The sequence below is a fragment of the Gossypium hirsutum genome, chromosome D07, assembly GCF_007990345.1.
Source record: "Gossypium hirsutum isolate 1008001.06 chromosome D07, Gossypium_hirsutum_v2.1, whole genome shotgun sequence".
In the NCBI taxonomy this organism is placed as follows: domain Eukaryota; kingdom Viridiplantae; phylum Streptophyta; class Magnoliopsida; order Malvales; family Malvaceae; genus Gossypium; species Gossypium hirsutum.
Window position 1 is genome coordinate 11,125,151 of NC_053443.1, and position 22,617 is coordinate 11,147,767.

Here is a 22,617-nt window from a genome sequence, read left to right on the forward strand (position 1 = left end):
ACATTTACCTGAAAAAGCAATTTAACAAGATCCTAAAAGAAGAAAAAGACATTTTAAAATTCAATAATTGTTTCACCACACATTCAACTAAATAATCAAGGAAGAACAGATTGAACAAAAGGCAACAACGACCACCACAGGATACAAGAAATAATACAGATAAGTAGACCAATCAATGCTACAATACAAGGCAAACAACCAAGATCCAATAATATAATAATAAAACTTGAGAGAGGGGCAAAAAAATGGCTGCCAATCATTTAGAAAGTTAGCTACATTCATCTACTTTAGTAGGTACTGAAAGATTGGTTTCTAACATAAATGATAGATCATGCATTTGTGACATCAATACCTCTATTTCTTCAGCTTTTGAACCTCCTGTTGTTGCATTGGAGAAATCTTCATCAGCCATCCTGAAACATGTGAAAGCAAATATGAGAAATCTCCTCAGATTTTCAGATCTTCCCATATTCGTGGAGTCGTCACCCCGTACCTTAGAAAAAAAAGGGATAAATATAAAAACTGTACATGAACTTTAAACCAAAGTGCATTGTCATACATGAACTTTGATTTTGTGCAATTTTATACATGAAATTTTAATTTGATTTAATTTTCACAAATCACAAATAATATTATTGAATTAGAACCATTTTATGTTGATATATTACATTCACAAACAATTATATTAATCCTGCATGAAAATAAATGAATGTATTCATTTTTTTAAATGTGTACAATTGAATCGAGATCAAAATTTCATGTATATAATTGCACCAAAATCAAAATTCATGTATCAAATTACACATTGAACCATAGTTCATGTATAAATTTGATATTTATCCCTAGAAAAAATAAGAGTCCAGTCACCATATAAAACTAACAAAACATGTCCTCTTAACCATTTTCAACATCCATAATTTTTATTATTGGATTTGGCCTCTAAATTATACACGTTCTCTCACCTTGATATCTAAACTTTTTTTGTCCAACTTTGGTACTTGAAACTAGAACTTTCGTCTCAATTTACCCCTAAAAATTAAAAGGTTGCCAATAAGAACTTGACAAGTGACACATTCTTATTGGATGCAAATAATTTTTGGGATAAAATGAGACAAATGAAAGTTCAAGTACAAGAAAAGGAATATAGTTCAAGAGTTAAATCGTGAGTTAAAAGCCTTTTTTTTTTTTTTAAGAAGTTAGATCAGCATTTAGCAAGATACTCAGAATCTATTTCTAATTTGGCTTTGAGAAAATAATCATTCTAGTTACTCTCTAGAGTTCTACCTGTTTTGCATTGTTTGTTCTTCCCAATATATTCCCTCAAATATTCCAAATAACCATAAAATAATTGAGCAAAAACTAATCATTTGTAATTACCACAATGAAATAGAATGTTCAGTTTAGGGTAATGACACAAAACAGTTTAGTAGGATACTTTAAATATTTCAGTTCTGTAGGAAGGAAACTGACAAAGCAAACATACGTACCTGGCTGAAATAGGAGCTTCAGGCCAGATGATATCGATGTCGGTTGAGCAATTCTGATTACTGAATGCCCCTGAAAACAAATCAGTTTGTTTTGAAGAATTACTCGAAGGGTCTTTTGCATCAGTTGAGCTAGTAAAATCATTCCAGGCAGACAAGTTGTTGTTATTATCATCAATAGTAACGGCTTGTTTTGAAGAATCACTGAGAGGATCTTGCTTAGTAGTTGAGCTTTTGAAATCAGACCAATCACTGAACAAATTGTCTGTTTCCTCAATCGATTTTTCATCAGGTGCCTTCTTGTTGCCTGTTAGCAATTGATCATCTGGAAACCAGTTAACATCGATGGAGGAAGAATTATGAACACTATTAGCTTTTCCGGAATCCATGATATCACCAGTTGCACCCAAGTTTTCAGCTTGATGAGTTAACTTTGAGCTCGAATTACTCCATAGATCATCCTGAAACCAGCTGTTTGCATTAGACGCGTTGGAGCTATCTTTTGCTTTCATGTCAAATAAATCATTTCCAGATGCAAAAACCGTATCAATGTGATCAGAAAGACCGAGTGAGGAACCTACAAAAGGATCAGATGCTATGGGTCCCACACGATTATTTTTAGAATTAGCAGATTGGAAGTCAGTGTCCCATCCCGAAAAGGGGTCACTATTCTTTTCTTCAGTAGAACTAGTATGGATGCCATGTTCTTTCGAAGAACTTATTGAAGAATTAAGGATGCTCGAACTTTTAAAATCATTCCAAGCTCCAAACAAATCTTCATCATTGGTTACACTATTTATATTTGCTAATATCTCACCATCCTTATTACCCACATTCTTGTTGAATTGCTCAGTATGATGAACCGTCTTTGAGGTGGAATTACTCCATAGATCATCCTGAAACCAATTACTACTGTGGGATGAAGTTGTGTTATCTACTGGTTTTCCCTGAAACGAGTCTCCTGTTCCAAAGACACTATCCATGTGAGTAGAAAGATCGGCAGAAGAACCTGCAAAATGATCAAAAGATTTGGATACCTCATGGTGAGTTTCAAAAATAGTAGATTCAGAGCCAGCCTCCAATCCAGAAAAAGAATCACCACCTTTTTCATTCATTGACTTCAAACCATCGGCATCCTGGTCCGAAGAACCTTGTGCATTAGTGGAACCCGTAAAATCATTCCAATCATCATCGTCATTAATAGTTCTTTCACCAAGGGTATTGCTGATGCTGCTTTGAGCTTGATCACCCGAAGTGAAATTACTCTTCAAATCACCTTGAAACCAGTCAGTCGTTTTGGATTCCGATGAAGTTTGATTGCGTTTATCTTTTCCATCAAATAAATTCGTACCCTGCCCGACAACCGCATCATCAATATCGGAAGAAATATCTTTCGAAGAACTTGCAACAGGATCAAACGACACGGTGCTAATAGCACCGTGATCATCCGACTGAAATTCAGCCTGCCAACCGGAGACAGCACCACGCGATTCAAGCACATTACTTCCAGTAAAACCGGTCCCTTTCTTTACCGCCGACGTCCCTTCCGAGGGAATTGAAGCAGAACCCTCTTTTCTTTCAACTAAAAAATCATCCTCAACATCAAATCCAGCCAAATTCAAAGTATTACTCTTTCTCAAACCAGATTCAAATCCCTTAAACTCTACATCATTCCACTTTATTTCTAATCCCAAAATATCAGATAAGGCAAACTCCTCTCCACTTCCTTTATCCTTTCCATCCCCATCTAAAGGCTCCCCCACATTTTCCTACAATACCCAAATTTCACCCAATAAAAGAAAATCCAAAAAACAACTAAAACAATAAAACCCATCATTCTATTACAATTAAATAACATAAACAAATAAAAAAATCAATAGAAAACAGTGACTTACAGATCCATCCAAGTTAAGTGAGTGAAGGAACCATCGGTACCCAGAAGTAGACTGGAATTTGATCGGCGGAGGCGGTGTCTCGGTGGGGCGTTTGCCGCAGAAAATACAAAGGATGGAATCGGAGCCTCGGAGGAGACGAGATTTGCAGTGGATGCAACGGCGGCGAGGTGAATCGCTGGTCGAGTGAAACAAAGGGAGACCGGGAAGCGATGGGTCGGTCGGATCATATGAAGGTACGTTGGCTTGCTTGCGAAGTGAGATCTGGAGTTGGGTTATTAAATCTTTGGGGATTTCAATAGCCATTTTTTTTTAACGATCTTCTTCTAGTTCTCTCAGTTTTGTTGTGTAATGTCTGATCTCATCGGCATCGATTTTTTTTCATTTCAATGGTGAGCCGATGTATAATGAACCGGTGGTGCGGGAGATTCGGTTCTTAACGTAACGGTGTCGTTTTTCAAAACAGTTTTTTTTTCCTAGTCTTGGGGTTGTATTAGGGTTTCTAGGAACGGCCCAATTTCGAGTTGGATCTTACAAATAAAATGTTTTAAATTTTAGTCTAATTTTATTGGATATTAATAGGGTAAATTACACTAGTAGTCACTCAATTATTAGTAAATTTCTTTTTAATCATCTAACTATGAAAAGTTACAAAATAGTCATTCAACTATTTAAATTTATGGTTACAACTTCAGACTGACAAACAATAATAACTTTAACCCTTAATATTTATACATTGTATTAATTTAGTCTTGATTCTAAAAAATCAAATCCTCGTCATTTATCTGTTAATCAACAAGGTTAAGGATAGTCCAAGTTTTGACTCAATTTTAGTTCAAGTTTTTTATTCGATTAATTTCACATTTTTATCAATACTTAGGTTTAAATTCAACATAGCTTTAGCAATAATGATTTATTTAAGTCTTTAACTTAAAAAAATTATTTTATCTCTTCATTTAACTTTTTTTCTTTATCTTTTTTAATCGTTGAACTTGCGTTGTTTGTCAAATCATCCTAAAATGGATGGAAATGTTAATATCTATTATATTTTGCTGACATGGCATCCATGTGTATGCCACATAAATGGTTAATTAATTTTTTAAAATAAAATATTAAAAATTACTAAAATTATTTAAAAACATAAAAGTTGTAAAATTTATTTAATAATATTCTATAATTTTTAGAATGTTTATATGATATACACATACGCTATCACGTGAATAAAGTTAACAAACGTTAATTTTTCATTTATTTCAAAATACTTTGACAAAAAATATTAATTTAAAGACTAAAAAAGACGAAAAATTAATAAAAAATTAAAATAATTTTATCTGTAAAATTAATTAAAGGATGAAATAAATTTTATGGTGAAATTCGAGTAAATGGGATCGATTGTTCAAGGTAAAGGCCGTATTTACTTACCGTAAGACAGGCTTGTCGGTGCACGGCCCATGCCAGCCATGACCCTACGCGTTTAAGCCACAACAGTTTCGTACTCTCTTTAATGCAAAAACAACTGTCAAAACATCGTTGAATAATAACTAGTAATCAAAGTCCAAAACAAATCAACTTTCGATAACCTTTTTCTTAACCTCAAATCGATCTCTGAATCTATACAAAAAAAACTAACCAAAATCTATCTCCATTTCAATTTCGCACTGAACCCAAAAAAACCAGAGTCCCTTTCTCAGAAAAGAGATGGCAATGAACCATGCGGCAGCGGTGAAGGTGGGGTTAGGTTTACTAGGTCTATGTTTATTCGGCTACATAGTTGGTCCACCACTATACTGGCATCTCATGGAAGGCTTGGCTGCCGTCAGCCGTACTTCCAACACTTGCCCCCCGTGTCTTTGTGATTGTTCTTCTCAGCCACTTCTCACACTCCCTGAAGGTATATCTCCAGATCTGGGTTCGATCTCGTTTCTTCAACCATTTTTTTCTCTTCTTTTCAAATTTTATTTGATTTATCCTGGATTTCATCAATTTCCCAAGCTCGAAATTTACACCTATGGTAGTATAACAACATAGTTTGGTCGATCTGAAATCAAATTTTCTTAAAGAATATTTTATCAAAGGAAAGATCTTTTTAACTTAACACACTATTGTTTTTGTATTAGCATTCATCGTGTTACTTGCTCTGCAATTATATTGTTTATTTTCTTTTTTTTTTATTGGTCCAAATCTATGCTAATTTTGTGATTTCTGTCTTTAATTTGTGCAGGACTGAGCAATGCTTCCTTTGCAGGTTAGTTTCCACTTTCTATAGCCACAAGGGCTTAGGTTGAAGTCAAACTGAGTTGGACCTAGGGGTGTAATCAAGCCGAATCGAGCTCAAATACTGGCAGCTTAAAAGTTTGATATTCGGCTTGAACTTGATTGAACATTTAGCTCAAGCACTCTGCTTGAGATATAATCAAGTTTGATTATCAATTTTCGTACTAAAGTCCAAATTTGAGCTCGATTAAGCTCTTAGCTTGATAAGACTCGTGAGTTGTTTGTTCTAAGCATTACTAGCTCAAATTTGATTTCATTGATGATAACTCAAGTTCAGCTTGATAATTACCAAATTGAGTTCTTAGTTTTTTCTGAAGTTGAACTTGAATAACTTATTAGCACCAATATCTCATTTCCATCCTAATCGGACCCCATTTCAAGGGCAAACTCTCACGTAGCTGTTTTGTTTTTCAATTCATAAGTTTTAAGTTGAAAGCTTTACTTAAAAGAATATCAAATTTCTTGCCACTTGCATTTTTTTTCCTTTGATATGATTGAATGCAAGAGTAACATTGTCCTATATATGATCAATTCGTGGTGCTGCTATGTTTTATGAGATTACCGTTTTCTTGTGCTAATTAAAGAAATGTGTGAACTACAAAGTAAACGATTTATCCTAGGTGATATTGGTACATTTAGATTCTTTTATATGGTCAGTGAATTGAAGGTTGAATTTAAATATTCTACAGATTGCGCAAAGCATGACCCGGAAGTGACCGAGGATACTGAGAAGAACTCTGCAGAACTTTTAATGGAGGAACTGAAGCTAAGAGAAGCTGAAGCTTTGGAAAGTCAGCGACGGGCCGACATGGCATTACTTGAGGCTAAGAAGATAGCATCACAGTACCAAAAGGAAGCAGACAAGTGCAATTCAGGTATGGAAACATGTGAAGAAGCAAGGGAGAAAGCCGAAGCAGCACTGGTAGCTCAGAAGAAATTGACAGCAATGTGGGAAACACGAGCTCGTCAAAAAGGGTGGAGAGAAGGGGTTGCCAAATCTCATACAGACTCGTAAGGTAACATTCAAGCTGTCCAAATGACCCGTCATTGCCTCGTAAAAGAATTTCAAACAAGAATTCCAGAGTCAATCCTATAGGTAGTCTTAAGTATAGTTACCCTTGTTTTCTACGGAGCCAAACATCGTCATCCATTAAAAAGCCCAAACCTGTTCGTGTTCTCAGTGAGCTGTTGCTCTTGTAAGATCATTTTTAATTCTTTCGGCACTCCTGTAGACTCTTGAAAATTATTGTGATTCTTCTTATGGAGAAAAGAAAAGTTGAACTACAAAACTTGTTTATGGTTCTATTGGAAATTTTCTTGAACACTACATTCCAATGCAGAATCATAATATACAATAATCACAATCACGAGTTATATAGGGTAAAGTACCGTGTAGGTTCCCATGCGAGGAGCCAGATTGCATTTTGTCTCCTCTATTCAAAAAATAGGTTAATTAATCCCTACACATAAGATCAAGGAATAAATTAGTCTTTTAACATACAGGGACTAATTTGATCATTTATTGAGTTGAGAGGGACCTCTGTGGTACTTTTACCATTATATAGCAATTATATCAAAATTCATGTAGTTAAAGTTCCAACAATAGGCAAAACCCTCCCATCAATGCTAGATATAAATCATTATGTGGCAAAATCAACATAGTTTTGAAAGAATATTGGGATCGTGAGGTACAGAGCATCAAAGATTTTAAGCAACTCTACGTAGAAGTATGAACAAAATCAGGGTTACAACACTTTCAGAAGCCCCAGCAATTCAGTTGTTGCTGAGCTACTGGATTTAAACAAATATTATTTTACAAGCAGTAATAGTTTTGAGAGATGATCTAAAATCGACTCAGTAATGTGCTTACCTTAGTGAGGAATTTGTATACCGAGATCATCCATGTCGGGGCGACCATGGATGCGCAGTCCATGCTCGTTGGCCAAATGTAGCAAGCATATGAAACACAGATGAGGGGAGATTTCCTCGGTTGTTGCAGCAGCTTTGCAATCAGCAGGAAAGTTTGCCAAGAGATGCTTGAATGATGTTTCTTCAGGGCTCTTTACAAAAGAAAACATGTTTAAAGTTAGAATTCTTCAGGGCTCGAAAGTTATATTCCAACACGATAACAATGCGGAGAGTGCCTCAAGTTCTCATTTAATGACCAACAATCAATCGAATCCGAAAACATCAATGGCAGGTAACAGTCAGTGAAAGAAATCAAATTTCTAAGGAATCAGACAAGTTCTCATTTCATTATCAGTAATTTCAGTGTTTGCACTGCCAATGGTGCAAAGAACACAGATGAATTTAACTGCCTACAGGTGCAGGCAAAGCCAATTCGGGGAGATTCTAACTGCTTAGCATGTAAGGAATATAACGATAGTAAGAATGTTACAAAAAGGTAAAGAAAATTGATACCTGAAATGATGTTTCAGGAGTTTGTTGCATATGGTCCCAAAGAGTTTCTTTCAAAGCTTGAACATCGACTTGTTTAGAGGTCTTATCATACTGAACTTCAATCTTACTAACCTGAAAATGAGATAAGAAAAATGAGAACCATAAAAAACTAGCAATGAACTACACATTTAATGTATGAGATAATTCAGGGCCTATTATCTAAACCCTCAAAGCAGTAGTTGAGGTTGTAATAACTAAAAATAAAAAATACAGTCCCTACAACTACTTGTTTCACTCTAGAAGGCACCATCAAGGGCTAGCATGGAGAAACCCATAAATAAAGGCTAAATGAACAACCTGTCGAGGCTGAGAAACAAGCATGCCGGAGTCATCAACATCGCTATGATCAACTTCATTGTCAAAACCACCAAATGCACTTTGTTCATCCCAGGATGGCTGTGGACCATAATCATCAGACTGTTCCCTTGATTCATCTGAAAATCAAGAAAGGTTTGAAGATAAAAACTACACCATAGCATATCAGTAAATGTTTTACATTTTATCATCAAGATCCCTTTTTTTTTTCTGGCCGCAAGCCGCAAGGCAATATGTAATAATCTATTAAAAACAAAACAAGACGAAACCATTAACATGAACATTTTGAAAAAGCAAGGAAAAAATTCTGAGTATGCATTACTAGACTGCTTGGCTGTTCATAAACATTCAAGAAAAACACTACCTATTTGAGAAGTATCAATGAGAGAATTACCTGACAACTTCCTTCGCCTCCTCCTACCAAGGCACTGCAAAAGAATGTCTCTAATTAAAACCAAGTAAAATAATGAGAAGAACATTGAACAAGTCAGATTTTAGTAGCAAACTTGTGGTCAAACATTACCATCACATTGGGTAAAAGAAACAATTTCACAAGATCCTCAGGTTGATAGTGGCAATCTTCAGGAAGCTTTGTATTACAAGGTGCTCTGTTAGAAGGTAGCAGTAATGATTTCAGATTTTTGGGAGGAGCAAATATGTCTAGCAATTCATCATCCAAGGCTTTTGTGAAATCAATATCGGGCTCAGTTTGTTTCTTATTTCTGGCTTTCTTTGTTGACGCTACTGTATTTTCTTCATTAGGGACATCCTCGGAACCTATGGTATTCGACGCTCAAAATTATGTTATTGAACTATGAAAGGTAAAAATGTTGATAAAATATAGCACTTGCCACTAGCTCCATGACATGTACCTTTAGTTTTTCGATATTTCCAATGATCAGGACCGGCCCAAGCATTTTGTTTCAAAGGAAACCCCAAGCTCAAAAACAAATATTCATCAACCTCTTCAAATTTGTCATCTGCATCAGGATTGTTGAAAGAAAGTTGCTCTGTATCCTGTGGATTTCAATAACAATCTATGAATGATAAGCACACAATTCTATTCTTAACCAATGCAAACTATTAAGAGAAGGAAATATGTTAACCTTGTGATAACTCGTAAAAGTTGGCTCCACTCCATTAAATTCCTCATCAACAATGCTTGGCTGGTCATCATGATCAAAACCATCAGTTTCAAAACTCTCAAATGCAATACCACTAAACTCATTTTTATTTGTAGTATCAGCTTGGTCTTCTGATCTCTGACTGCAGGAAAAGTTATCCAGTGGCCTTCTGTTATCTTCATCAAATTGATTGACTATGTTCTTGAGAGTCGGTGAAATCTCATCTTTTGCTTGCATGTTCGATACCATACGCTCAATGTATTCTGTAAATAGATCAAAGAATGATGGTAATAACAAACCCACTTTTCTCAAATAAAGATGTCAAAACACACCAAGGAAAACCAAAAGCATACCTTCAGCAAAAGATAGATCAATTGTTTCAGATACATCGTATTGATGTGAGCAAGGAATTTCCTTCCCTGGCACTTCAAATGAATCAAAGAGAACCCTACATCCAGCATAAACACCAAGATTGTTCAACAAAAGACCTTTGGCTCCACCTTCATCAAATTGTGCAGATGTTTGATGATATAGAGGATCCACAGCAAAGGCCACTGAAAACAAAAAAGATGGTGTTATAATCAAAGCTTGTAACTCATTCTGGAATCAACATTGTTGGTATATGTGATTACCATCAAATTTCTTTACATTAAGAGCCTCAAAAGAAGATTCCAAAGTTGATAAAGGTGACATCTGCATACATAGACAACCCTTAATGTATAGTTTTGAGTTATAAATTCTTTAAATTCTAAGACCACAAACCTTTTTCTCCGTCTCTTTCTTTGCATTGACTTTCTGTGCGGTTTCAGCATTGTTATCCTCTGTCAGAGAATCTGGCATTGCAACATAACATCACATTTAGCTAAAATCTTGCAGGATAAAGCTGAGCACGTCAAAAGATGAGAAAATTCTGACCATAACCTATTCATACTTTCCATGAAAAAACTTAATGATTAGTCTGCATCAGTTGAGGTTGGTTCAAATCCAATCTTATGTAATCATTATAGAACTTTGCATCATTATGTTAGACTTAAAGTAGATTTTCCTTTTTTGGCTAATCAGACCTGAACTAGATGAAACAGAGGGAAATCAGAAACCTTGAAGTAAATGAATGTCTTAGATAGCATAGGTGGATTAACTGTGTCTATTTATTTGCTATCTGCTATCTGCTACATAGTTTATAACCATAGAATATAGAGTTTATCAACAACAATTCCAACAACACTAAAATCTTCAACAATAGCATGGCTTTGTACAGCCTCTTGCATGTCATGCTGTGCAATAGAGAACATTATGCCCTTACCATGGTTTATTCCTTTATTTAATAGGTTTGGAAAACCGAGAAGCTAATCTGATGACAAGCAAATGCAATAAAGAGCTTACATTGATAAATATCATCGGACATACAAACAGTGACGGAGAGAAATAAGGTATCAGCTTAAAAGAAACCTAACCTTGCTCATTTTCATGACCTGCTCTGTTTATCCCACCCAGAACCTTGTATGCTTCTGAATGAACCGAATCCACCCTCAATGAGTAAATCTTAACACCAGCTTCCAGAGTACAACTGGCCTGTACAAAATTAAATGTAACTCAATCATTAAACATGGAGAAACGATGATAACATTATCAAACATAATCAATCAGTCAATCCATGATTTGTTCGACAGTTTTTGTCCAAACATTTCTAACAATTTTGGCTTTCTCGATTATGAGCTGACTCATCAATATTAGACAGGACATGAATACAGAAATATCTCTAAATCTATACAAATTAGTAATGTATCGAAATTCATATAAATATAAAATAGCGTAAATACAATTAAGAAACGACAAAATACAATGTTAATATGATACAGGTGTTGTCAAGTCTAGTAATAACCAACGGCTTCAGCTCAACATTTGCATCGGAAATGGATAAAAAACAACATATCTCAAAAAACTTCTTGTTTCAGACTTTCAGTATTAGCATCAATTTAATTCGGTAGGATTGCTATAACATTATCCGTAACTAAAAGAAAATGCCTTCTCCAATAAATAAGCAACAGCGATGCAACATTCTTTACTCTAGTCTAAACCACCTAATATAGTTCGTCTATAAACAAACCTTTTGAAAGTTCGTCTCCACATCATTTTCTCCTTCAACCTTGATAATATCGCGAAGATGATCAATTAAATTCAGCTCCCAAGTATTCTTTTGATTAATTTTCTGCACCCAAAAAAGAGAGAGAAAATAAATTAAGTACACATAAAACGACATCGGAACAATTCAACCGCCACCACTTACAAATTTCTTGATTTCAAAAAAAGAAAAGAAAGCACAGACTTAAAATGTATTTACTTAAGTCTCAAAAAAAAAAAAAAAGAACCGTCATCTTCCTATAAAAAAATTGTGAGAGAGAGAGAGAGAACTGAAATTAGATACATTTTCACTGGCCAATTTGATGCAATTTTGGAACAACTCGAGAATCTGGTCTTTAGCGAGGCAAGGATCGGGATCAGTAGGCGGCTGAGCAAGGGGAGTTACAGGCTTACGGCGGATGGCTGCGGCTCGTGCGGCTCGAGCCTGCGCACGCTCGAGTTTGTCATCATTAGAGCCTAAGAAGAAGGGACTTGTGGGGGATTGGATGCGAACAGCCATAGGGATCCTTGGCCTAGGGTTAGGGCTTAGTGCTTCGGCCATTGGCTTTTCTTCTTCAACGGTTCACCGGAGCCTGGTTTCGAGATTCTGTATTTGAAATTAGGCGAAAAGAGAACAACAATAAAGAATGAGTTTTTTCTTCTCTCTTTCTTTATCAATAAAATAATTTATTTTATATCTTCTTTTCTTTTTCCCTCCAATTTATGGTTTGAATCTGAAAGGGTAACGGGCAATTTTACGGTGTGGTTCTACGTTGCGTGCGATGTCAGAGATCAATGAATCAAGACCGTTCGTTTATATTACCTTAAGCTCTCTACTAAGGTAGTACCGCACGATATGGTTTGATTTAAAAGTAGCATTTTAAATGTATCGATATTTTTAGAAAATATTGAAAGTCAAAATTTACTTTAAGGATAAATGGATTTTAAATAAAACAACAAATTTTACCCTTTATTAGTTATTTTTATATCTTTTAACTTTCATATCCAATAAATTTTAATTAAAAATAATAAAATTTTAATTAGTTATAAAAACATTTTAATGATTATAAATTGTAATATATTTTAATACAATACCTAGAACTATCTATAGTCCCTCCCTAACCCTTAAATAGGAGAATAATGCGCTTCAGCGCACTCGAACCCATAACTCCCTGCACTGGCAACAATGCCAATGTCAATTGAGTTAAGGCTCCATTTATTTCACTAAAAATGGCTTCCGAAAAATGACTTCTAAAAAATAACTTACTTTTCTGGAAAAACTAATATTTTTGATGTTTGAATAAACCTGTGTAAAATATTTTATGTTGTTTGGCATATTTCCTGAAAATATTTCATAAAAGCTATTTCAAATTAAATAAACATACATTTGAGATTTTATTATCTTTTCATTATTTAATTGAGTTTATTTTATATATATAAATTTATATTTTACATTGTTTTTGCATATATTAAAATTATTTTGTTAAATTAATGTTCATTACAACATTATTTTTTAGTTATATAACTACTAAGTGAGTATTTTTATTTAAAAATGTGTCATCAACAAAATTGACAAAAAAATTAACAATGTTAACATTTGGACTTGATTTTTAAATTTGAAAAGTAGAGGGATTAAATTCTTGAAAATAAAAGTATAGGGACTAACTAAATTCTTAAAAATAAAAGTATAAGGACTAAATTCTAAATTTGTAAAGAGTACATGGACTTATGACATATTTTAACCTTTATACTACAAAACATTTATTATTATTTTTTGAAAATACAAAAAATTTATTAATATATCTATAATTGTAATAAATTTCAATAATTAAATATGTATGTTTAATAATATTTAAAATTATAATAATTTATATTGATATATTAATAATTTTAGATATTTTAAAAATAAAAATAATTTTTATTATCAATATAATAATATTAAGCTTTATTTAAGTTAATTTCTATATAAAAATAAAATTACCCATAAAATGGTTATTTTGTTATTTGTTAAAAAATAACTTACGCTTTTCAAAAGGGTAAGTCATTTTACAAGAAAAAAGACTTATTTTCTGTTGACTTATAAATCATTTTTCATTGACCAAGTTGTTTTCTGCGAAACAAACATGGCAAAATGCATAAAACATTTTCCATAAATCATTTTACATTGAAACAAATGGAACCTAAGAGTCTACTAGCAACTGTAATAAGAATTAAACACTACAAAGCATAATAAGATTAATGATTAAAATTGTTATACATTAATAACCTGAGACCCGAACCCTAGAAAAGATCCAAGTCTCCGACCCATGACCCGACCACGAAAAGACAACAATGCGAACCGGATCGCAAAGTAAGGCAACAAACCCAGCTTGCAGGAACCTTGCGCAAGCTCATATGGCAAGATAGCAGGTACAACTTATAGAACCAGCTTGCAAGATAATGTTACAGACCTAGTTCGCGGGGACCTAGGGAAGGTTGCAATCTTACCTCGTATGTACCTAAGGAACTTGCAGAAAATGCCACATGTTCCATAGGCCACCCAGGTACATGTCCAGTAGGTATAGAGCTTGCCTTGGACGCTAGTCCCAATAGTAAAAAGAACTGCGTGCTCCATAGACACATGCCCAACAAACTTGGAGCTCACAGAGAATGTCAGTATTAGGGACAAAAAATGTCAGTACTGGAGGCAACAAAATCAAGACAAAATAGTGAGGGTCCTATCATGAGCTGTAATAGTATCAGTAACAACATGTATAAATACCCGAATACTCATATTAATAAGACACAGGAAAAATATTACTCAACAATTGGTGCGGTGAGCATGGACTTAATTCCGATCATCAAATTTATTCTAGTTTGATTAAGTTTTCTTTGACAATCGAAGCAAATGGCTCACCCAAGTAAAACTTCCCCTTTCAACCCTTCGTCAGGATAGGGTGGAGCTTCGAGTTCCGATGCCCAACACGATGAGATAGACTCGTTTGCTACATGGTTCGCTGACAGGCCAAAAAATCGCGACAACGCAGTTCGTCGGGGATTTTCCCCTTCGTTGGACCTGAACCTCTCCACAGGTCAAGGACTGTCACTTTCTCTCAACCAAGAGGCACCCCGTAGAAGTTTCTGGCCCTTCAAGAGCAGATGAAGTTCATGAGGAAGCAAATGGCCGCTCAAGAAGAGAGGTTTATAGAACAACATGCCTTCCAATAAGAACAACTGAAATAGAATGAGAAGCTGCGAAGAAAGATGTACGTGGACAACTCTGGTTCCGAGGATAACGTGAATACAGAAGATGAAAACTCGAGCACACAAGTGAAAGAATGGCAAAACGAAATGGATGAGCTATGTCGAGATGTATGAGTGTTACTATTGGGAAATGTGTCCATATTGTAGTAAACATGTAACTGTTTTTTATTTATTTGAACGATGAATAAATAAATAAATAAAGCTAATTTCACATTTCACTATTATGTCTTTTGTATTTTTTGTCTTTCATATTTTGCATGCATAGCGAAATTGTGACAAATAAATATTAACTCATTGATTGTCTAAGTTCAAACTGAAGATAAGCGGCATTGTAAAGAACGTTTGCAAGAAAGACAACTTACTTCAGTAGATAATTTAAATGTGTCCGCAATCCTGTAAAAGAATCAAAGTGAGTATTTGATTCAAATACTGAGAATGATTATTATATCGTCTACAATTCCAATTAGGGAGATGGCTAGTCTTGGTTATCGGAACAGTTGACTCCACGAGTAGACATATATGTATTCATTAGTAGAATGATACATTGGACTAGACCCAAGATGAATTAATTCTAAATCTGTTTGTGAATTAATTCACTTGTGACATTCATGGTGTGATTTACCTAAATCCCGAGTTAGTCACTGACCATGCGTATGCAACTCATGTGCTTTGATATAAGTGAAGCTATGCTCTAAAGATGATCGAGCCCATATCCGGTATGTTAGGTACATGACGTGTGTATGGCATGACTTTACTAGCAACAGTGGAATTCATAGCTAAATTAAAGAGTTAATGATATCCTCTCATTGGCATTGTGTGGATTGATAAATATGGAACATGGCTACATGTTGCTTATTCTTGAAGGAGCAATTTATCATAGTTATTTGTTGACAGTGATCATATTAATCATTAAGAAGACATAATGCTGACAATGAGATGAAATAGGATTGTATTGAGTGAGCGGATTTAACTCAAATGAATCAAGGATATCATATGAGGGTAATACATACATGACGAGGTCATTGGACAAAGCAGTTGGATGAATTGCTTTCATAAAGAGTGTATAATAAGGACTTTTCAATCATGGTACTTCTTGTGGACTTACTTCATGATTAAGTAATTGCGAATTATCAGAACGATGCTTTTAGACATAATTGCAATTACTAGAGCCTAATTGTATATGTCCGATTGGTCCCTCCGCTAGCTCAACAAAAGGTCGATCAGACTGCATTTGAATCAGTAAAAAATTCTACGACTTTGAGAATAATTTAATTGAGTTGATTTATTCGATGTTGAATTAAATTAGGTGGTCGTGAGAATTGTTCAACTGGAGATTAAATAATTTTCTTAAAAAATTAATTTGGAAAATATAAGTGATTTTTGGAAAAAATAATTTTGATCAAGTAAAATTAAATTAATAAAATCAATTAAAATTGGTATGATATTTTTGGAAGTTAATTTCCAAGTCAGACAATTGGCCCAATGGGTAATTGAACTTGAAAATTTGATTTGAGATCGTAAATTGGGCCAGGGAGCCCAAAACCGAGATTAAGACCCAAAAATTGGTCAAATAGGGCTCGATATGTAAAAGTGAGCGACGGTCCAATCGGTGGCTAGATCGGACTGGTTGGGTCATGATTGACCCGGATCAAACTGACAGTAGCCAAACCGGCTCCAGGTGCCGTAAGGGTGTCGCACCTACACCACCGGACACAACGGTGCCGGTGGCCAACGACGGTTGCTCATCAGTGGTTGAGTAGTAGAAGTGTTACGCTCCTACTGGGACTCTACCAAAGAATTTGATTTCAAATTAACTTTTCTAAAAATAATATTATTTTAATAGTTTAATATTAAATTAAATTTAATATTTATCTTAATAGTATTTTATTAATTTAATATTAAAGTGATTATCTTAATATTAAATTTAATTTAATGTTTATCTTGTAGACAAACATTCTATTATTTTAATAAGATTTAATATTAAAGTGATTAAGTTTAATCATAGTTGAACTCTCTAAACTCTCCCTATATAAAAAGAGCCTTGAGTCATTATTTACACACACTTGAATTCAAGAGAAAGTTGTAGAGAGAAAATTCTCTAAAGAGATTATTCTAGAAAATTTCTTAAGATATTTTTTTGATTTACAACTTGACCCAAAAGTTTTAAAAAAATTGCAAAATTACCCCATTGATAATTTTTGTGAAAAAATTTCTGATTCAAAGCAAACCCACACTCGGCAGACGTGAGCTTGAGGGTAGTGAAGAAGACTACTCGGTTGAAGCGCTCATTCTAGATGAATCGAAAAGGTACAATTTTGATTAAGTTTTTAGTACTTTAGATATCACAACCAATATCTTGTTTTGGAAAATTTTTTAAAATTCTGGTTTTTCCTAAATTTATTTTCGCTGCGTTTTCCAAACCTATTTTTCCAACAGTTACATCTTAAGTCACACCCTAAACCCTAAACCCTAGATTGTTATACATTAATAACTTGAGACTCGAACCCTAGAAAAGATCCGAGCCTTCGACCCATAACCTGACCACGAAAGGACAATAAGGCAAACTAGATCACAAAGCAACGCAATAGACCCAGCTCACAGGAACCTTACGCGAGCTCATATGGCAAGATTGCAGGTACAACTCACAGAACTAGCTCACAAGATAAAGTTACAGACCCAGCTCACTGGGACCTAGGGAAGGTCGCAGTCTTACCTCGTATGTACCCAAGGAACTCGCAGGAAATGCCATATGTTCCACATGCCACCTAGGCACGTGTCTAGCAAGTACGGAGCTTTCCTGAATGCTAGTCCCAAAAGCAGAAAGGACCACGTGCTCTGTAGATACGTGCCCATAAACCTGGAGCTCGCAGAGAATGTCAGTACTAGAGACGACTGTTCTCGTGATGAATAGGGATGAACTATCCAATTGTTCGTGCCCCTCATCTTCACCATAACTCAAATAAAAGAAGAAAACTAAATTTTTAAAAGAAAAAGCAAGGTTTCTAAAAAAATTACTTGTGTATTGATTGCAGAAAATGATAAAGGTGAAGGATTTAGGGTTCAGAGAGACATCCTTTTAAAGAAGAAGTTCCCTTCCCACCTCTTAGATGATTCATGTGACCAAAGAAAATCAGTAGCCCAGATGCGAACGGACAAAAATGGTTCAATTTTCAACGGCCAGATACGCATACACGAGAACTGCTCGCAAATGTACCTAGTAAGCTGCATTTAATGCTGAAATGATGGACCTAAGGAGCGCCACTTTATGACACCCCTTAGGCCCATTTTAGGGGGAGTAGATTGTTATACGTCAATAACCTAATACCTGAACCCTAGAAAAGATCCGAGCCTCTGACCCATGACCCGACCATGAAAGGACAACAAGGTAAACCAGATCACAAAGTAAGGCAACAAACCCAGCACGCAGGAACCTTGCACGAGCTCATATGGTAAGATCGCAGGTATAGCTCGCAGAATTAGCTCGCAAGATAAGGTTACAGACCCAGCTCGCGAAGACCTAGGGAATGTTGCAGTCTTATCTCGTATGTACCCAAGGAACTCGCAGGAAATGCCATGTGTTCCACTGGCCACCTAGGCACGCATCTAGTAGGTACGGAGATCGCCCTGAACGCCAGTCCTAGGAGCAGAAAAGATCGCGTGCTCCATAGACACATGCTTAGCAAACCTAGAGCTCGTAGAGAATGTTAGTACTAGAGACAGAGAATGTTAGTACTGTTCATAATTGAAATTAATTATACTACATCATACAACAAAATTAGCGTTCCAAAATCACCTGATATTTATAATTTCTTCCCATACATTAATATAAACAATAAAACAATTCATTTACTTCAATTTGGTCATTTTTAATATTTTTACAAAATTACCCCTAAAGTTTCACATTTGTTCAATTTAGTCCCTAAACCTAAAACATGCAAATTAGCTATTTTAAAAATAATCTCATATTATCTGAATAGTCACATATGTTTTTCCTCCTCCTCCATTCCATTCCACATCCTTGGTATATACATAATACCACTATTTACTTGTTTACTCATAACAAGCTGTTCACTTGAGTCATGGTCACTAAATTAATTATATCTTAAGGTATAGAACTCTGAATTGAGATTGTTAATTTTATATAAAACTATACTCACATATATCCTTACCATAAAATTTTCAGAATTTTTGGTTTAGCCAATAAGTACAGTTTATTCTTTAAAGTCATACCTGTTCTGCTGTTTGATAGTTTTGACCTTTCTTCACTAAGAATTAAGTATCTCCTTGTACAGGATTCAGATAATGTTACCGTTTGTTTCTATTGAAAATAGAATCATTCAATATTTTAAACATATAAATTTAAGCCCATAATTTTTTTCTCAAATTTTTTATGATTTTCCAAAGTCAGAATAGGGGAACCCAAAATCATTCTAACATTGTCTCACAAAATTTATTATATCTCATGATTTAAAATTACATTGTTTCTTCTATGAGAAGCTAGACTCAATAAGATTTAATTTCATATTTTATTCATCCTCTAATTCGATTTCTACAATTTTTGGTGATTTTTCAAAGTTAGACTACTGTTGCTGTCCAAAACTGTTTTAATGCAAGATATTGATTACTAAGTTTATAACTTCCTTATTCATTTTCTCTATAATATTTCCCATCAATTTCTCTTATTTCTCTTCACTAATATATCAAGAACATAAGACTTTATTTAAGAAAACTCTACTATAACATCATTTCCATGCTTTTTCAATAATATCAAACTTAAAAATATATTGAAATCTTGGTGTTCTTACATTGTCCTATTAGTTTCAACCTTTAACTTGATTTTCTCTCTTCTCCAGCTTCTCTTTCTTGAATCTAACTTGATATTCTAGCTCCCCATAGTCTCCTTGTTATCTTTCTCTCTTGATAGATATGAAAATTCTTTTGATTTCTAGGTGAAAATGGTGAATTTTTTGTGGAAGGACCCATTTGTAAAGAAAGCAAAACTTTCTTTCTTTCTCTCTTCTTCTCACGTTGGTGCATGGGAAAAATGGTGGGGATGGTGATTCTTCATCTTCCTTTTCTTATATATATACTAAATAAAATAATAAAATACTAAAATACTAAAATATTATTTAAAAATCAAATTAAAATATTAATAAACTAATATTTATTTATTTAATTAATCTAAAATATCTCCAACATCATCATTATCTTCTAGATTTCTCTTTCTTCTAATTGACCATTTTTCCCTTTATGATCTTTTAAAATTTCATCATTGAGTCATCATTTAATTTGATAAAATTACGAATTTAATCCCTCATAATTCTTTCACTTATTTAATTGGTCCTAGTTCATTCATTTTTCCTTAGTTTCTAGATCATTCCACCCTTAAAATATTTGGCTATTGGTCCTTCAAAATTTTTATATATACACTTTAACCCCTCAAATTGTGAGTATTTACTCTTGGGCAACAAAACTTTTCTCATTTTTGCAATTTAATCATTTCTTGAATTAATATGTCATAATATACTTCCTAATGTTGACATAACTCAAAATTACCCTTTTTATCACTTTATTTCTTTATTTTACTATATCAGGGATATCATCTTACTTTCTTACTGTAAAAATTTTTAGGGTATTACAACAAAATAGCGGGGTCCTATCATAAGTTGTAATAGTATCAGTAACAATATGTATAAATACCCGAATACTCATATCAATAAGACACAGGCAAAATATCACTCAACAAAAATATATCCAAACCTATATTAGAATAAATTTATATAGAGTTCACGTAGAGTAGGACATAAATCATAAGTGCTGTCCACTGAAAACTGTATTGAATTAATAAATATGACTTTACTAATTATTATGCTTCGAAAAATAGAATTTAAATATTAAAAATGATATTGAATTAATAAATATTAGATATTATAATTTAATTTTTAAGCAATTGAATTTAAATTTAAAATTGAACTATTATTTTTTATACCAAATTATAATATTAACCTAGAATAAACACAAACACATTTGGAAACCATCAAAACACAACGATAAAATTAAAGGTGTTCATGGGTCGAGTTGGCTCCAGATATAATATTAAAATATTTTATGTGTGTCCAAGTCCGACCCGAAATATGGACCTAAACTTTTGCCTAAGCCTACCCATATTTGTAAATGGCTAACCTAAGCTCATTATAGGTTCACCCATATTATTTTTTTTTAAAAATATAATACATTATTTTTAATCTAATATTTAATATTTTTATTTATTTAAAATTTATATATATTCATCTTTGTTATGAATATCTTATTAAGTGGATGTCCAACAAGATCAATATATGTGTACTCTTTTTCCTTCACTAGAAAATTTTTTTCCCACTGGGTTTTTATCCTAGTAAGGTTTTAACGAGACACATTATCTATCAATGAACATCCAAAGGGGAGTGTTATGAATATCTTATTAAGTGGATGTCCATCAAGATCAAGATAAGTTTTGATATACTTTAAATTCTAATAGTCATTTGAAGTAGATCTCTACTTTATTTATACTTTTTATGTCTATAAATAGAGATTTTGGAGAAGCTTTGTAAATATCCCCATTGATCAATAAAATGCATTCTCTATTGCTTCACATATTTTTTTTGTTCTTTACTCTTTGTCTATTTATTTTATAACACGTCATCAGCATGATTTTAGAATCGTTTAATTGTTTTTCTCCACAAGTCACAAATTTTTTTCCCTTTTTACCAAGCCTTACCCCTTTCAAGTAACAACCAATGCAATAGCTGACCACTCAAATTTGCTACTCAAGTTGTTGTCAATTACCTTCTAAAGCTACTGCTGTTTCAGTCTTTAATTGAGGTTTGCATATTATGAGTAATCATTACGTAAAGAAATTTATATAATCCTTACGTGGTATGTTTTTCTTCTTTGTTAATTAATTTTTGGTAAAATTATTTTATGAAAAATATTATTACTTCAATGTTTCTTTTAAACTAAGATTCTTTTATTAAATTATAGTATGTATGATATTTGAATGATTAAAATTTTTGATGATTAAATTATTGTTATTAAATATGTTTGAAATTATTGTATTATATCTTTTAAATTGAATTTATAAATATTTGATTAGAGCATCATAAGATTTTATAGCATATATGTTGTATTGAAATTTGGTACAATGTGTATAAGATAACTTTGAAGCATCGTACACGAAAATTTTGATTTTGTTTATTAAATACTTTTTTTACTATTAGATTATAAATGTTATTACGAAAACAAAGTTATTTTACTACTTGTAATAGTGCTCGTGATAATAGCCAAAGTGATAATAATGATGTTAAAGAATCTCAGGTATATTTTACTATGGTTTATTTATTATATCATGTTTACTATAGTTGGAGACTAATCATGATAGATAGATTTTGATTTGAAATCCACGCATGTTTTGCGATGGTGATTATGAAATAAAGAATCAATGGAGGCATTTAGAAATTTGTCCTACCAAATTTGTTGCATTCCCCGAAGTGAATACAAACATAAAGAAAATAAAAGATATAATCATGAACTACTAAAAGTGAGAACATAGTAATAAATAAGAGAACAATGAGAGTTCTCAAGATAACTTTTTAAAGGGTAAAGATAACCTATGTTATCAATATGATATGAAAGATTATTGGCCACATATGTGGCGTATGCCCAAAT

General features: G+C 33.5%; 3 protein-coding genes across 4 annotated transcripts; 1 reads left to right on the top strand and 2 right to left on the bottom strand.

The window, feature by feature from the left end:
- Window positions 1-186: 186 nt before the first annotated feature.
- Window positions 187-3,825, bottom strand: LOC107953975 (serine-aspartate repeat-containing protein F). 2 transcript variants are annotated; one of them, XM_041097452.1, is made up of 4 exons: window positions 3,380-3,825; window positions 2,587-3,253; window positions 1,488-2,493; window positions 187-413 (listed from the first exon to the last, which is right to left on the bottom strand). In XM_041097452.1, exons 1-4 carry the CDS (start codon window positions 3,680-3,682, stop codon window positions 269-271), a joined length of 2,121 nt encoding a protein of 706 aa, XP_040953386.1. In that variant the 5' UTR covers window positions 3,683-3,825; the 3' UTR covers window positions 187-268. The 2 variants fall into 2 exon arrangements, with proteins under 2 accessions (XP_040953386.1, XP_040953387.1); XM_041097453.1 differs by having other exon boundaries at window positions 187-493; window positions 3,380-3,823.
- Window positions 3,826-4,818: 993 nt separating this feature from the next.
- On the top strand, window positions 4,819-6,934 carry LOC107953974 (uncharacterized). Its single transcript, XM_041097455.1, has 3 exons — window positions 4,819-5,267; window positions 5,598-5,621; window positions 6,340-6,934. The coding sequence occupies exons 1-3, from the start codon at window positions 5,075-5,077 to the stop codon at window positions 6,663-6,665; spliced, it is 543 nt and encodes a 180-aa protein (XP_040953389.1). The 5' UTR covers window positions 4,819-5,074; the 3' UTR covers window positions 6,666-6,934.
- Window positions 6,882-12,339, bottom strand: LOC107953972 (condensin complex subunit 2). The gene is made up of 14 exons (XM_041097454.1): window positions 11,975-12,339; window positions 11,657-11,758; window positions 11,004-11,121; window positions 10,312-10,382; window positions 10,182-10,242; window positions 9,903-10,103; window positions 9,532-9,812; window positions 9,298-9,442; window positions 8,949-9,202; window positions 8,820-8,853; window positions 8,408-8,544; window positions 8,072-8,182; window positions 7,521-7,710; window positions 6,882-7,110 (listed from the first exon to the last, which is right to left on the bottom strand). The coding sequence occupies exons 1-13, from the start codon at window positions 12,230-12,232 to the stop codon at window positions 7,522-7,524; spliced, it is 1,962 nt and encodes a 653-aa protein (XP_040953388.1). The 5' UTR covers window positions 12,233-12,339; the 3' UTR covers window positions 6,882-7,110; window position 7,521.
- Between the last annotated feature and the right edge of the window lie 10,278 nt (window positions 12,340-22,617).

Bases quoted from the DNA above. Each gene is read 5' to 3' on its own strand.
- LOC107953975 (XM_041097452.1), bottom strand. From the start codon at position 3,682: ATGGCTATTGAAATCCCCAAAGATTTAATAACCCAACTCCAGATCTCA. The intron at 3,254-3,379 runs GTAAGTCACTGT...TGGGTATTGTAG, and splicing joins CACTTAACTTGGATGGATCT to GAAAATGTGGGGGAGCCTTT. The intron at 2,494-2,586 runs GTGGTGATTCTT...ATCATTTTGCAG, and splicing joins GAAGTCAATGAATGAAAAAG to GTTCTTCTGCCGATCTTTCT.
- LOC107953974 (XM_041097455.1), top strand. From the start codon at position 5,075: ATGGCAATGAACCATGCGGCAGCGGTGAAGGTGGGGTTAGGTTTACTA. The intron at 5,268-5,597 runs GTATATCTCCAG...TAATTTGTGCAG, and splicing joins ACTTCTCACACTCCCTGAAG to GACTGAGCAATGCTTCCTTT. The intron at 5,622-6,339 runs GTTAGTTTCCAC...AATATTCTACAG, and splicing joins GAGCAATGCTTCCTTTGCAG to ATTGCGCAAAGCATGACCCG.
- LOC107953972 (XM_041097454.1), bottom strand. From the start codon at position 12,232: ATGGCCGAAGCACTAAGCCCTAACCCTAGGCCAAGGATCCCTATGGCT. The intron at 10,383-11,003 runs GTTAGGTTTCTT...TTGCAATGCCAG, and splicing joins AGGTCATGAAAATGAGCAAG to ATTCTCTGACAGAGGATAAC. The intron at 8,183-8,407 runs GTTGTTCATTTA...TCTCATTTTCAG, and splicing joins TTGTTTCTCAGCCTCGACAG to GTTAGTAAGATTGAAGTTCA.